At 37.7% G+C, this 15,236-nt stretch overlaps 1 protein-coding gene across 6 annotated transcripts; it reads right to left on the reverse strand.

Annotated features, from left to right (window-relative positions):
* Positions 1-1,532: 1,532 nt before the first annotated feature.
* LOC103716934 lies at positions 1,533-14,321 on the reverse strand. Of its 6 annotated transcripts, none has more exons than XM_026808645.2 (7): positions 14,022-14,321; positions 10,493-10,618; positions 10,337-10,380; positions 6,747-9,773; positions 5,181-5,285; positions 4,871-5,045; positions 1,533-2,000 (listed from the first exon to the last, which is right to left on the reverse strand). In XM_026808645.2, exons 2-7 carry the CDS (start codon positions 10,604-10,606, stop codon positions 1,791-1,793), a joined length of 3,675 nt encoding a protein of 1,224 aa, XP_026664446.1. In that variant the 5' UTR covers positions 10,607-10,618; positions 14,022-14,321; the 3' UTR covers positions 1,533-1,790. The 6 variants fall into 6 exon arrangements, with proteins under 6 accessions (XP_026664446.1, XP_026664440.1, XP_026664447.1 ...); XM_026808639.2 differs by having other exon boundaries at positions 10,337-10,407; XM_026808646.2 differs by having other exon boundaries at positions 10,493-10,622.
* Between the last annotated feature and the right edge of the window lie 915 nt (positions 14,322-15,236).

Below are 15,236 nucleotides of genomic sequence, written 5' to 3' on the forward strand. Positions count from 1 at the left end.
AAATATCGAAGAGTTTGAAATAGATTTAAATTTGAATATTATGTTGTAGGAGAAAGTGGGAAAGTTTTAAAATAATATGAATAAAAGTTTTAAGAAAAATTTTGGAGAAATTTGAAATAATATTATAGATGGCTTAAAAATAGGAATGATGCACAATTAAGGATCTCTAAGACTAACCCTACATAAGGGAGACCAAGATTCATTGAATTGGTATTAAAAAATGTATCGGCTGCTACTAGTTCATTACAGTACCATTACATATCATGCCAAGCTGAGACATCTTAGAACCTGGAGAGGAAGAGAGAGAGAGAGGTAGGAGGAGGAGGGGGGGAGAGAGGAAGAAAGGGAGGAGAAAGAGAGACATACCTCATCGTTGCAGAGCTCTAATCCTAGCCAATATCCTTATCATAGAATCATCGACAGCAACGGAGAATTGTGAGAGTGGGACAAGGGGAGAGAAAGATTGGGAGAGTAGACTCAAGGGAGAGGGAGAGGGAAATTAAGAGATTGAGAGAGAGAGAGAGGGGGGAGGGGCCTAGCTGATGTCTCCATCATGGAGCCATCATCATCATCGATTGAGCATTCAAAGAGAGGGGTGAGGGCAGAGGAAGATTAAGAGAGTACAATTGAGTGAGAGGGAGAGGATTGAAAGGGCGGGAGGATTTTTATTAAAGAAAAAGATGTTCGATTTAAAAATAGAATGTGTTGAGGAATAATACTCCAACATCGAATATGTTAAGCATTCTTGTAGTGCATATGTACTCTTAAGCTTATCCATCTAAATGCTTAGCTTTTTAACTAGGATCTTAATATAGTATCAAAGCCCACTGATATTTTTTCCCTATCAAAACCTTCAATTACAATCCCATCACATACCTTGTTTGATTATTTTTTTCAGAGATTAGCACCGATTTAAACTGGAATGATTTTGTAACGTCATTCTCCATTAGTTCATTTTTGCACGAGACCACGATAGAACTTGGGAGTACTTGGATACCAAAATCACAAGTCTCAACAAAACGTTACTTCGTGTGAGCAGGAAGAGATTAATAGTGATATTTCCAAGTGTTCCAACTACGACTTCAAGTCGTGGGATGCCGCAGGGGTGATTGCAGAGGTCGGAAAGGAACTTGATCAGTTCTTTATCAATTGGGTTGCAGTAACTGTGCTTGCCAATGGGATCTAACAGTAAAATACGGAGCATCTATGTATCAGGGTAACTTAAGAAGAAAAAACTTTCCCTAGGCAGGGAAGAATTTCAGCTCTCGCAATCAGCATCACCTGACTAATTACTAAGCCTTCTGCAGTCCCCACCAGAGCTTAATAAACCATATGATTCTTCAAAAGACATCACACTCGGCAAAACAGATTGCAATAGAAGAGATACGTTCATCCTTAGCCAACTTGAGAAGCCAATATTTTGGAAAAGATTTCAAGTTCTAAAACCTGAGTTTGCATTATGAGATGTCTGACATTAACTTGTTATACTGTCTGTTCTCGCCCAAAAAAAAAAAGGTTATACGGTTTGAAGAGACTGCAGATGAGTCACAACTAAAGCTTTGATAAGAGAAATTATGAAGATAATCCATACATAGACAATGTACAAAAAAAAAGGGGGGGAAGTAAGTTAAGAGCTTGCACTTCCTCGTTCAGGTTAGATTCCTGCCCCTGATATAAATTAAAAGCCTTCAAGTTAGCTCTACTCTTACATTTGTTACAAATGAAAGGACCATAGCCTAGTGAAAGAACTGAGAGAAGGAACTTTTGCTCAAAAGAAAGAAAACAGCCCCCTACCGACTCCGCAATAGGAAGAACTCATAATCCGGATGCCTGTTTACAGATCTCTGATTGCTCTTAGAAACTGAAGACCTAGCCATTACATTTGCAGTTTGCCTGAGTGTTCTCAGTCTCTCTTTCAAGATGTCTGAAGGATTGGAAAATCGAACTTCATTCTGGATGACCTTTGAAAATGAGTCCTTCAGTCTAAACCAACACTCTCCCTGCATGAAAATCATACATCATGTTAGATACCATTTAAAATAAAAGCAGTGGGGGGCACATGCAATATTATACCTTGAGAACTACCTTAATGACACTAATAATGGGGAGGAAACCATGAAAGTTACAAGTTACTTGTGTCAAGAAATAAAATGGAAATAATTTGAAAAACAATGACTGCATGAACTTTCTGGCAGACAGCATTTTCTCCAAGGGAACACATCTGTCTGACATTCATTTTTTTAAAAACAAAGTCCGTCTCAATAGTAGCAAACAGAGATTGGAACCATGTTAGCTGATTCGTTGATTCATTTGGTACAGGTTCAGGTTCAAAATTCATTATCTGCCAATGAATCTTATTATGTGGGGGTGGGATTAGAAAATACATACTAAACATATATTTTAACTTTGATTATGGTAGATGGATGTTAGACTTTCTTTAATTAACTTTAGTTTTATTAATACAAAAACAAATAATACATATGTTGAGGTTTCAAGTTTATATATCATTTGGTAGTATTATAGGACTTATATGATTCTTTATTCAAATAAAATTTTACTTGAGAAATGAAGAAACTTCCCCACCCAACTTCTCCATGATTTTTCCTTTTTGAAGAGAGACCCACACACACACACACACACACACACACAGACTCCAGCCTTCTCCACATTGCCAAAGCAACTTCTCCATGATTTATTTCTTTTAAAAGAAACTCTACCGTTCTTCATGTTGCCGAAGTGACCTTATCAACTTATTTCCTCTACTGGATCTAGAGTCCTACTTTTACTGGTCTCCTCATCTTACAATGCAACTCTCCCAGTCTTACGCATGAGGATAAAAAGCTTTTAATCTCTCTCCCCTCCGAATTATAGTGAATAATGTTGTGAATTGGCCGTGAGTGTACCAATTTGCAAATCACCACTATCCCGAATGATTTCGGTAATCCTGCATTAGATCCACTTATCAACTTCAAAAGGATTGACATTGTCAACAAACTTTCAGGTGCCAGCAAGAATCTGGGCATCAAGTTGAAAATTGCCAGAAACATTTAACTCAACAAAGTCCCACAATAGGATATGCTTCTGGCATGCTGCAAATCAACTATAAAAAAAATGTTATGGTCATAAAATGGTGGGCCTGGATATTTATGTTCCAACCAATTCCAGCACAAAAGAAATCTATTGTGTAATAACTCAATTATAAATCTGATGCTCCATCCATGCAATCCCTTGTAAAGCATAACATGGTTATCCAAAGATAACACCAAGCTAGTAACATGCACCTGAGAACCCAATTGGACCTAAGCCTTACTTTCTAGGACACACATACAGAACACTCAATTAAGTGAACATCTATGGACCAGTATTATGTTCAGAAAAAATTAAGCAGTTTTACCAACGTGGGATTATGGAAGTCTGTGATGCTTATAATGTTGATAACTAAAAGCAAGAAAACTGCAATCATACATATTCATCCTTAAGATCAGTTAGGCCTTTGTCAATATTAACAACTAATGTAGAGAAAAGTATCATATTATTTCTTGGATTCTCAACCAAGGTCAACATTGACATTCAGGATCAAGTCATCACTTTGTATTGGAATAAACAAATTGAGGACTGAGAATGTTGAAAACAAAGTATAATTTTGTGGGAGACAAGAAAGTTAATAATGTCTTTTTTAAGAAAATAGAAAGTTAATAATATTTGGAAAGCCAAAATATAGGTCTGCAACATATAAGTTAGAAGCTAATGGGATGAAAATAACAGGTCAATAACTTTAGTGACTTAAAGATTTAGCTACAAGTCCACTGCAAGGTACAAAACAACTAGATGAGATCCGTGGTGGGAGCTGCTCATCTAAATATTACTAAATGCTGCATTTTCACCCTTTCTAAAATAGATATTCCTTTATCTTTTCAACACTTGCTAGTGTCCAGCCAATACCTATGGCGGAAAATAGTTTTTCCCCACAAAACTCTTCATGGCCAGATGTCATATCCTACTATTCTTCTTTGCCCTTTTCTTCTCTCTCCCCTACCCTTCCCTGCCTTTTCTTGAGTTCATGACAACAGTCCTCCCAACTTAATCCATCATGTGCTAAATGAAGAGGTATGATAAGAGAGCAGTATATCCCCTTCCTCCTGAAAAAAAATAATATATTTATCTCATTTTTTTATATCATTAATTCTTCCAACTTTGATATGCCTTTTTTAAGTCAACTAGCATTCCAGTCCTTATTTTTAATTGTCCCATTCCACATCATCTTTTTCTTTGCTGTTTTCATATAAATCAAGGAGCAAACAGTTAAACCACTTTAGAGTACACATAACATCATTGATCCCTCCACCCTAAACCTTTATCTCATGGTACCCAATATTCATCTCTCTATTTATCTATTCACATTTACGAGCTATGAAGGACAAAAACAACTATACTTGATGCTAACTGTACACTATGACTGGTTCTTTATAGTGCTACAGGTCGTCTATTGACCTTTGCTATTTTGGTTTTCAGTTTGTACCCTTTTGAGAGGAAAAAAGAAACTTTCAATATGTTACTTAGTCTGCTATGAGTGGATTAGTGCAGAATTCCTGAATTAAATTTAGTAGGTTAAAGTTGAATTTATGCATATACAACCCAAGGCTGCTATAGCACAGATGGATTTAGCGGATATTGTAAACAAATCCAGTTAGACCTGAAAAGCAGGTGTAAACTCAATTTTATCTGTACTTTATTTCTGACTCATAATTGTAGTGCAAACTATAAACAACTTCTTTTACGCATTCATCTTAAGCCAACACAATGATACTATTGACATTTCATTCAGTAAACTCTAATATAACTTCTTTAAACATAAACTGAAAAAAAATACCTTATCATTGTAAGTCTGCAAACCAACAACTGGAGAAACTATGCAGCTGAGGCTGTCAGATGCTTTGGAGGAGGAACTTTGGTGAACAAAATGGCCAAGAGAATGATAAGTTAAAAATGCAGCATGAAAATTGCCATCTGGTATACGATATATAGGATACCATGCAACAGAATACCTGAAACACAATATTGGAATTATGAATCAAACTGTGAAGAAGCTCCATAAGTTGGGAGGAAAATCTGACACACCAATCTAATTAAAAACTTCTTGCTGTTAAAAAGGCAAAGAATATGAGGATATTATGACAAACCATGAAGCAGGATGAAGATCATGCAGGTTGATGCTTTCCAGCTTCAGCGGATCTCCAAATGCTCGGCAATTAGATAATGTGTCACCACCAATAAGCTCATTTATCCTAATTATAGAAAGGTCTGAATAAGACAAGTTTTTTCAAAGAAAAAAATATACAAATGATAGCAGTTCAGAGTCAGAGTGTAGGAGGACAAAAAAACAATCCACCAACAATCTACTTATATGGAAACCAATTGACCAACCAAAAAAGGTTTATTGGTAAATCTACAAAATTTTGTAGTTGATGCCACAGTAGATTGCGACAGAGAAATCAGCATTCCAACTCAAATACATAAGTCAAAGCACGGCGTATAACTGCTCTATCCAATCAAATGCTATTTTTTCCTGAAGTTAATTTAGTACATGGTTATGCATACACAATTTGATCTACTACAAGAAAATTGGAGCAATTAATTGTCGCATCCAAAAATGCTTGCCCCAGGACCATCATAAAGATGCTTTAGTACTTTTTCAACAAACAAGAATGTAATATTCTAACTCCTTATTTACATTTAACAAATTTTAACTACATTTGTGTGCATGTTGAGTTAAGTGTAGTGAATGGTTTTGGTAGTTAGCTTTTCTCAGCTTCAACATCAATACGATTTGTTTCATCATTACAAATCCTGAACACTCTCCATTTCCATTTCCAAACTTTTTTGCACATCTTCCAGGCATTAGAAGCGGAAAAATAGAGTGGGAAAAATCTGTTTACAAGGAAAAGAGCCTTTCAATATATGTGTAACCGAGAAATGCTACAGTTAACAGCATGGTTTCAAGTGTTGCCGTGCCAGTCACCAGCCCCCACAACAGCACACCTGCCAAGCTTTCCAAAGTAATAAATTTTAAAAAAAAGAGTTAATATCCATTTTAATTATAAATATTAAAAAAAATAAATTAACAGGTGCTGCACCAACATGCGACAGGTGCTGGGAAAGGCCCAGCATGAAATGTGCTGGCTGGCATTTGACACATTGGTTTAGAGCGAGGATTCGGTACCTAGTACTGCTGGCATGCTGGCCTACCAGTGGCATGGCACATATCTTGCCATAGCATTTTATGGTAGTGCTTGGCACACAACAGAACAACAGAATGCCATGTACCAGCATGTACCATCAATCAAGCTAGTGCTGCATGCCAATAAGGCTGGCATGATGAATATCATGCCTGTGTCATGCCAATTGGTGCTTAAACCATTTTTATAGATTTATAATTTAGAAAAACATTTTTGAATAACAAATTCTGCAATAACCTATAAGAAACTTAGTTTAAGCTCTACAGCAGGAACATAAAACATATGAAGAGATTGTAATAAATGATAACAAAATATATCTGCAAAATGCATCTTTCAGATCATCATAGTTGTAGGTCAAATAAAGAAATGATGACATGCATCCAAGGGAGTTGGTGTGAATGCATGAATTCTCATAGAGAAATTTTGCATAACATAGTGACTTGAGCCAATTTTTAGTTCAGTATTCACCAGGAAAAAACAAAAAGAAATCATCAAGGAACGAGAACTAACTTTTCAAATAATGGACGTCGCCATGGAGGTTGGTCAGATTCAAAATATTCAAAGATGAGCTCCACATCACCCTTACATGTGCTTCTATCCAACTGATCGCAAAATTCATCTTTGGCAGAAGAAGATGATTCAGGTAAGCACGTATCTGTTTCTTTAAAAGGCTGCGGCAGTAGCATGGAGAAAATTGGGAGGGAGCATAAATTAGATGGGGTTTTTAATCTCTTATCCACCTCAGAAGCTATTGCTACTTCATCAGGGCTGCCATTTCTGGTATTCCTGGATCTCCCAAATAATTGCACAGCAGAAAGATAAGGTACAAAATATGCACTGAATTCAGAATAACCATTATGCAACCTTTTTGATTTGTGATAATCTTGTGCCTTTACTTCCAATCCAAAACACCCAGGTTCTTCATACCACTGCCAGAGGCTCTTCAAAGATATGCTAGGAATCTGATGCGCACACAATGAGTCGCCGATCAGTTGTTCTTTGGAGCAAGTCCTGCAACTTCTAATAGAACGTGTTTGTCCAATAACTGGCGAGGTGGCATAAAGAAATCTCTCAAAGTCAGCCAGTGGACTCCCAGAGGCTAGGTGAGCACCTTCTGCTACAGTATGCAATTTGTAGGCATCATGAACAGCCTCTATTATCTTATCCAAATCACTATCAGATCTAGAAAAGCATTGAATTTTCACCTCATGACTTTGACAGTTGGATGCAGCAGGCACACCATTTGACTCTGCAGCCACATGAGGGTGATTTCTCAATTTACTATTTATTTGATCGGCTTTAACAGAACAAAAGTTTTTATCTTCAGCTCTGGGACTTGAGCATGGAAACCCACCCGCAGTTAAAGGAGTGACGTACGGAGTATTTGAAGTTGAAACCTCTGTTTTAACATTCCTTGAGTCCAATTTATCAGGAACCAAATCTTCCGCAACAGAGACCTTTATATTATTTAAATGGCTCATATTGAACACCGTTGATTCTTTCCTTCCCACAGGGACCCACTTCTGCAATACAGAACCAGCACCACTCTCTGGTTTGCTCCATTCTGTATGTGAACTTTCAGTTTCTAATTTCAAACATTGGTTTCCTTCAGAGTCTGTAAGGCAAAGCTCTTCTTTTGAGTACTTAGCACTACTGCTATCAGAAGTCACTTCATTGTACACTCGGTCCGAAGAATCTGATGGTGAGGCACCTATATCATTATAAGCAGCTGGAGAACTCGTATCACATACTGCGCCACAACTATATCCTGATGATGTTACTTCCTCTATGTAATTCTCTGTCTTCTGCTGTGGCTCTGGGTGACAATGGTCAATTTTGTCAGTAGGTGCAACCAAAAGTTGTTGGTAATTAGCGCTACAAGGTGATCTTAATCCAGTTCTAATGTGCTTGCCATGATTCACCTGTGGTAAGATCGGCATTCCTTCATTTTTTGGAACATGGTTTTTGGAAGCCCGGTTCACGTTAACTTTAGCTGCATAAGATTCCTTCCTAGAATAGTGATATGCCTGTTTAAAGGCTGAACTGGCTTTCTTTCGGACATTATGCACTGAGTTTCCATCAATCAAATTAGATGCTATGTCACTTCTACTAACAGTGTCAGAGGCTACTTTGCACAAATCTGCCTTAACCACTTCATTTAAAGAAGAATTTCTGCAGGGTTTTCCACTCTGGTTTTGTTTCAGCCCCACAGATGTACCAGATCTAATCCTTGCATTGGAACCTTTTGATGAAGTGTTATCCTGGGGAGCTACAGCATTTATGGCCTCTGTTTCACGAATGGGTGCCTCAGTGTCAATCTTTTGGACCTTCTGCCAGACTGAATGATTATTTTCTTTTCCTGTGGGACCATGAAATCTGTTAGGCCCAATTTGACTCGCACCACCACTCATTTTTCTAGCACGCCTACCCCTCCTTCCTGATAATACAGGAAGGAAGTCATTGCTGCTACAGGCCTCGCTACTACATTGAGCTCTTTCAGTACCGTTACAAGTATTGACAACATCCTTTGACCAACAAGAGTTACCGATGCAACCATCATTTAACATTTCAGTATTTATATCACATAAATTTACAGTTGTAGTATGACATGAAGTGTCAGAATTCCTGGAGTCTGAAGTCATTCCTCCCCCTGAAGAACTAAGTCCATTTTCATCCTTGACAAATAACGGAGTTTCAAAATCATCAATGGAGTTTTCACTGATATTACTATTCCAATCATTTAGATATGAGTCTAGCATTGGAGTACTACAAGAATCCAAGGAAGTGCTGGGCGAACTGTCAGAGAAATTGCTCTCTTTTTTTGAATTAATGTTTTTATTATTCTCATCAAAGGTCGTTAAAATTATTTCTGGTGTTTGAGTAGTGCTTGATGCATTATTTACAGAAGCGGCACTGTCGTAGCTGGATTCCTTGCCAGCAGATTCCTGAGACAAAGAAGCTATTTGGTCAGACTCATCAATTTCATCGCCGTATCCATTATTGTTTTCACTATCATCCTTCTCCGCAGCAGTATCCTCAATGGACAAACTAGGGAAGGTTGCCTTCTCGGATACACTATGTTCTGAAGTGCGCTCACCCAAACAAACCAGACCACTGTTGGTTGTGGCATCAGAAACAGGACCACGTACACTTTGTTCATGTTGAATTTCTAGTCCGCCAGTAACTTTTTTGCGTGTTGCTCGTTTGTACTGCTTTCCTTTCTTTTTCCCCTTCTTTCTTGAATTTCTTTTCACAGACTTGTCCCCCTTGGGAATTTCGCTCACCAAGAAATCTGAGTCAACTGAACTGGAAAAGTTGTCTGGTACCGAGCACCCAGAGGGAGTACTGGAGGAGTTATTGAAAGGCTTGGATTTGTTCCTGTTGTGAGATTCTCCCAGAACAACTCCTCCAGAAGAGCTGCACACTGGAAGCGGCTCTGCAGAATCTGTACGTTCAAGCATATTGATACTCTGTTCTTTTGGCAGGTCAAGATGGACAATAATTGTCGGTGGAAAAAACAGTGTGAATACAATGCACCTGATAAACAAAAAGAGGGAGTAGAGTAGAGATACATCATAACCATCCCGATTCACTGAATAAGGTGAGTTTACAGAAACATAAATGAGCAGAAGGTGCTTCATTGCCAATGTAGAATCAAAGTCAGAAACCACATTGGACATAAACTTGGCTACATTATCATTTGGAGAGGACAAACCAGCTTTTTAGTCCCTTGCAGAAAAATTGAAGTCCAAATAACAATTTAAATAGGAGGAGGAAGAAAAAGATAGTCAGGAATCCTCTGTCCTTTTGGAGTGAAATTATTAAGGAGTGTCAAATCTGGTGAAATGCATGCAGAAAGAAGGTATATGATCCAAATAAAGAAATTCAAATGCCATCCAAGACCAAAAAAAAAAATGGAAAAAAAAGGTGGATCAGCAAAGGTCACAATAACAGATAACAATAAAGACACACAGCAGAATCAAAGTTTGTTTTGCTGCTAGCATCAAAGTTAAGGAATAACCTCCTCTTCAGCTTATGTAAACCATGAAATTAGCATAAAGTATGCTGGTAGACAATAATATAAAATCAGTAACGAGTACCTCTGCTCAGAATTCCTCAAGGCATGTCCAGGTGCTTCACGTTCCTGAATGAAGACATGCATTTTCAGCAACTACCAAACCTCATTATCAGCATTCAAAAAGAGAAGAAGAATTTTAAAATTTCCATGAAAAAAAAAACAGTTTGCACTAACTAACCTTTGAACAAAACTTATACTTGCTATGATCTAGAGATCTTTTGAATAAAGCGCGACTTCTTCTATCTGCAACCTTTTCGACATTGCTACTGGTCCTTGAATGGCCACAAGGCATCTTAGGTCGTGCCTGTCTATGCATAAATGAGTAAGAAAATACATAAAAGTCAACAAGTTACAACAGAAGAGTTGCTATTCCAGATTGGAAGTACTACCATGTACCAACAATCTAGTTTTGAATAAATTAAAAGGAAGTCCATTGTTTTAAATCAGATGTATACATGATTATCAGGATGAAACCATACAGTTACATCTGCTTCTCTAATTGGATGAATCTGCTAAAAGGATATGTGGATCATGATGCAGAACCACAGATGCCATGCTAAACTGAAGATGGCAGTAGTAGAGTTTTGGAACAGTCACAATAAGATATTAGCCATAAACTGTATGTTTAGTCTAATGCAATACACATGTAGCAACAAAAAGACAACATTATGGGCCCAAGTTATACACTTTTGAACATCTGAATACAAACAAGGAGCAAAAAAGAAAATTCACTACGAATTGGTAATGGCATCATCTAAAGCTCTATCACATTCACATCACATAACGACAAATTGGTTAAATTTAGTCTTGAAGCATAATGGAATGAGAGGCTTCTTGAGAAAATCTGGGAGGTAAAGCATCAATGGGATCTGAGGAACAATTTGTCTTAGTCCATGGCAATATAGATATCTAGTTAACTCAATTCATGTTCAAGTTTTGATTTTACAATTAGCACATCTCAATTGAACTCTGTTCATGGAGGTCAACATGAACTCAAAATTAAGGCATGGTCGGTCATTTAAGTTCTTACAACGGAATAACTATAAACAGTTCAAATTTATATTGCTTGTGATTGAGGCAAAGTTAGAAAAAAATAAAAGAGAAGGTACTTGACAAAATAAAGTAAGAACTAGATAAAAGAAATTTAAGAAAAAAACGAAAATTTGTTATTTACATAGCTAACCAGAAAAAAGGATGGTAATGGTAGTTGATGACACAATAAGCTGATCAAGTCTGACCAGAATTTTCAGAATCAGATCACCGATAATATCGCTTAAAGCAGTTATTCAAGCTTGAGACAGACTGTTGCTTGTGTCAGGAGCAAGCAACTGAAAATATTAGTCAAAAAGACAAAAGTTATCTTATCTAAGGGAAAGCAAATATGTAAACAAGAAACTGGACCTAAATTCTTGTTATATCAGCTTTGGATGTGTGAGATCCAATCTGGCACTTTGAACCATATGATAAATGTTTATACTTTATATAGTATGTATAACTAGCAGAAGTTTAAAAAACATATTTCTCATATCATAGTTTTAATCTTTAATTTGCATTTCATTTGACTCCCTCTATCCTGACAGAATTAATCATCACCATAACCATCAAGATTTGTCTTAGCTATCTCGGCTATGAACACTTATTCGTGAATTATTCCTACTTAGGGCTAACTTTGGTGTTGCAAACTTTTCCACATCCTCTCGCTACTTCTATTCATGGTATCTAGGTCCTCCACTCCTCTACATAAATCCTTCAACAAAGATTTGAGCACCTCTACCTGAAGGAGCCTCCACAAGTTTCATTTTGCATGACCTTATCGACTCAATCAACTCTCCATCGCTTTCACTCAAAATCTACCATTCCCTACTTGATCCTTCCATATTTTACCATGCATCCTTCTCAACATCCTATTTATGTTGCATTCACCTTTTGTCCTTGGACTCTATTGCCCAACATTGGGAATCATGAAACACTGTGGGTCCCCCTACCATTTTATAGGACAGAAACCCAAAAAAACCTCTCTGCTTCAGCATCCAGCCTCAGATATATTTCACCTATCTCCATCTCTCTGTTTTCCCTGAAATCACTTGCAAAGACAAATTCTAAAAGAATATCAGCATGTTCCTCTTTGATAAATTTCACTAGCTAGTTGAACCATCCTCCTTATAGTTCTAAACTCAAAACAGCACCATGTTTAGCAGACTGACGCATCATCCACTAGAACTTTTTTAATTCTCTGTAGCTAGTATTTATCATGGTAGAATGCCAGAATTCGCCAACAATAACTCGATCTTTGGAAAGATTATCACATAACCTCACAGACATGTGCAAAAAAAAAAAAAAAAAACAGATTTGCAGTATCTATGCATGTTCATTAATCTTCCGCTCCCACAATATCTTCACTGGGACTAGGATCTCTTCCAAGTCTTCATGTTAACCAACAAGACATATCTTGTCTATACGGGTCAGCTTCATGGATCAAGATATCATTTAATTAATGACTAGCATCATCAGAGCAACACTCTAAATGATAATTAGCAAGGAATAAATTTATTCATATGAAAAGAGAACACAACAAGAGGATGCTTCTTCTTAAGCAACAGTGTGTAATAATTATATTCAAAAAAGAGCGCAAAAAGCAGAGCAAAATTGTAGAACCTCACAGCAGAATAATCTGGACACATATGAAAAAGGTAAGAGCTAAGCAAGCAGAAGAGAACATGGCACCGAAAAATTTCTCAACCAGTGTACCTCATGGCCATCGAAGAAAGAAATAAGTTCCGAAACCGGCATCCCTACCAAATCAGAGCCATATATTCCCAAAATCCAGCTATCCCATTCTCACAATCAGATCAGCGCAACTTAAAACTAGTCCGAAGAAAATGAGAGAAATCAAAGGAAAATGGATTCTTCATCTGATAACAAAGCATTACAAAGGGGCAAACACTTGGCTATATACACCCTTGTACCTAACTCCGTGATAAAATCAATCGTTATGCTCCTAAATTCAGAAATACATCAAAAGAAGAACAGAAAACTGGTCCAGAACTCTTTGAGAACCTTTTTCCGCTTAATCTTTTACGCACGCGCTCTCTAAACGTCCTTTTTCTGAAGCAAAATCCCATCTTTTGAAAAATTCCCTACTTGAGGAACCGCAGTAGAGACATAAGAAAAAAGAAATCCCACCGCCATATCAAGCCAAAACCTCCGAAATCCAACTAAAATAACAATTCAGATCAGAAAAACAATTTCCACCAAAAACCTCCTCACATGTTGGCCCCTAGAAAAACAAAAAATTCACTTCTCATGATCGCTAAAAAAACATTAAAAAAAAACTTACAGGGTTAAAAATTTCACAACCGAGGGGCAAGATCCTACAAAAACAGAGAAAAGTTCTCCGAGAACACCACCATACCAGAATCAAGAAAATAAAATTTAATCTATCAAACAATACGCCGACCAAAGAAGAAACAGGGAAGAAAGACCGACAACGAAATCGGGCTGCAAAATTTTACTACGAACAGTAACAACCGGATCAAGAGCTGCAAACAGAGAAGTCAATAAATGGAGATTACGGAGAAGAAATCTCTCGATCCTTTGGAATCGCAAGAAACCTATGCTAAAAATAGGAGCCGCTCAAGGATCGCAGAATCCTCGGCCTAGCCCCATATATTTCCGGGGAGAAACAAGGGGGAAGAAAGAGAGAAGACCTTCGCGAGCCAAGGTGCGGCTCTCCTAAATCCGTGCGCTCTTCGCTTCTAATTTGCTTCCGATTTTTTTCGCCCTCTCCCTTTTCTTTTTGCCTTCGATGGTCTCCCGAGTGCTTATTTCGGCGATCGGCCGAGCGAATCTCCAAGAAAAACGAGAGACGAAGACGGAAAACCAGAGAGAGATTTTACGACATAAACAAAATCCCCAGTCTTGAGAAAACAGCTCTTATATAGGCACAAGTTGGGTGGAGAGGGATTAAAGACGGGGTGAGGACATACGAGCTGAAAAGTTTGAGAGAGTGGAGATCCGCAGCAATTTGGAAATTCTACTTACAATTCGGAAATATGTGTAGCGGATATGTGTAGCGGATGGATGGGCGGCCAACGGATTGCGTGAATTGTGAAGCACACGTGTAAATCAGTTGGAGGCAGCGGAGTGTGGCTTCCCGCTGATGCGGTCGGTGGACAGGATGCCTTCGCGGATACTTTGATGCCATCGCTCGGAGACGAAATCCCGGTCTTACAAAGTCACGTCTGGAGATTAAGGTTCCTTCGTGCCGCATAAAGTTTTCATGCGGGAGCATGCCCCAACTTTCTCATGGGCGGATGATGGCTTTGTCGCAGAAATCGAACGGCCCGCGTGGAAAGGAAGCGGGGAGGACCGGGGTTACCGGCGTGCAAGGGTTCTTTATGCGGTTATGCGCATGCAAAAAGGTCGTGTATCGCAAGAGCGTAGGTGACTGTGCCTGCTAGGGTATCCTTGGTCCATTCGGCTATGAACTTCGGACGTACAGTATCTCACTCACCTAACTCCATATCGCGAGTCGGACGGCGTGGCAACAACTGCCATTCATTAAAAAAAAAAAAAAAATTATTAGCATACAAAATATTTCATCATGATATCATAATTAAATAACTATTTAAATTCTAATTAAATAATAAAATTAAAGGTCGTACAAAACTAATACTATTTCAAAATTTTATATCAACTCTAAAATAAAATTTAGTCTAAATAAAAATATCAAAATTTTGTCTCTAATCGCTCTCCCATAAAAAATCTCTAACTCAAGATAATTCTTCATATCTATAAAAATAATAAGAAATCATATAATAAGCTATATAGCACAATACGCAATAGACACTTTAGCTAAATAAATCAGACGATAAATTAATTGATTATTTAATGAAAATAAGCGTATGAATTTCATCACTTTA

Source organism: Phoenix dactylifera, chromosome 17 (genome assembly GCF_009389715.1).
Source record: "Phoenix dactylifera cultivar Barhee BC4 chromosome 17, palm_55x_up_171113_PBpolish2nd_filt_p, whole genome shotgun sequence".
NCBI lineage: Eukaryota > Viridiplantae > Streptophyta > Magnoliopsida > Arecales > Arecaceae > Phoenix > Phoenix dactylifera.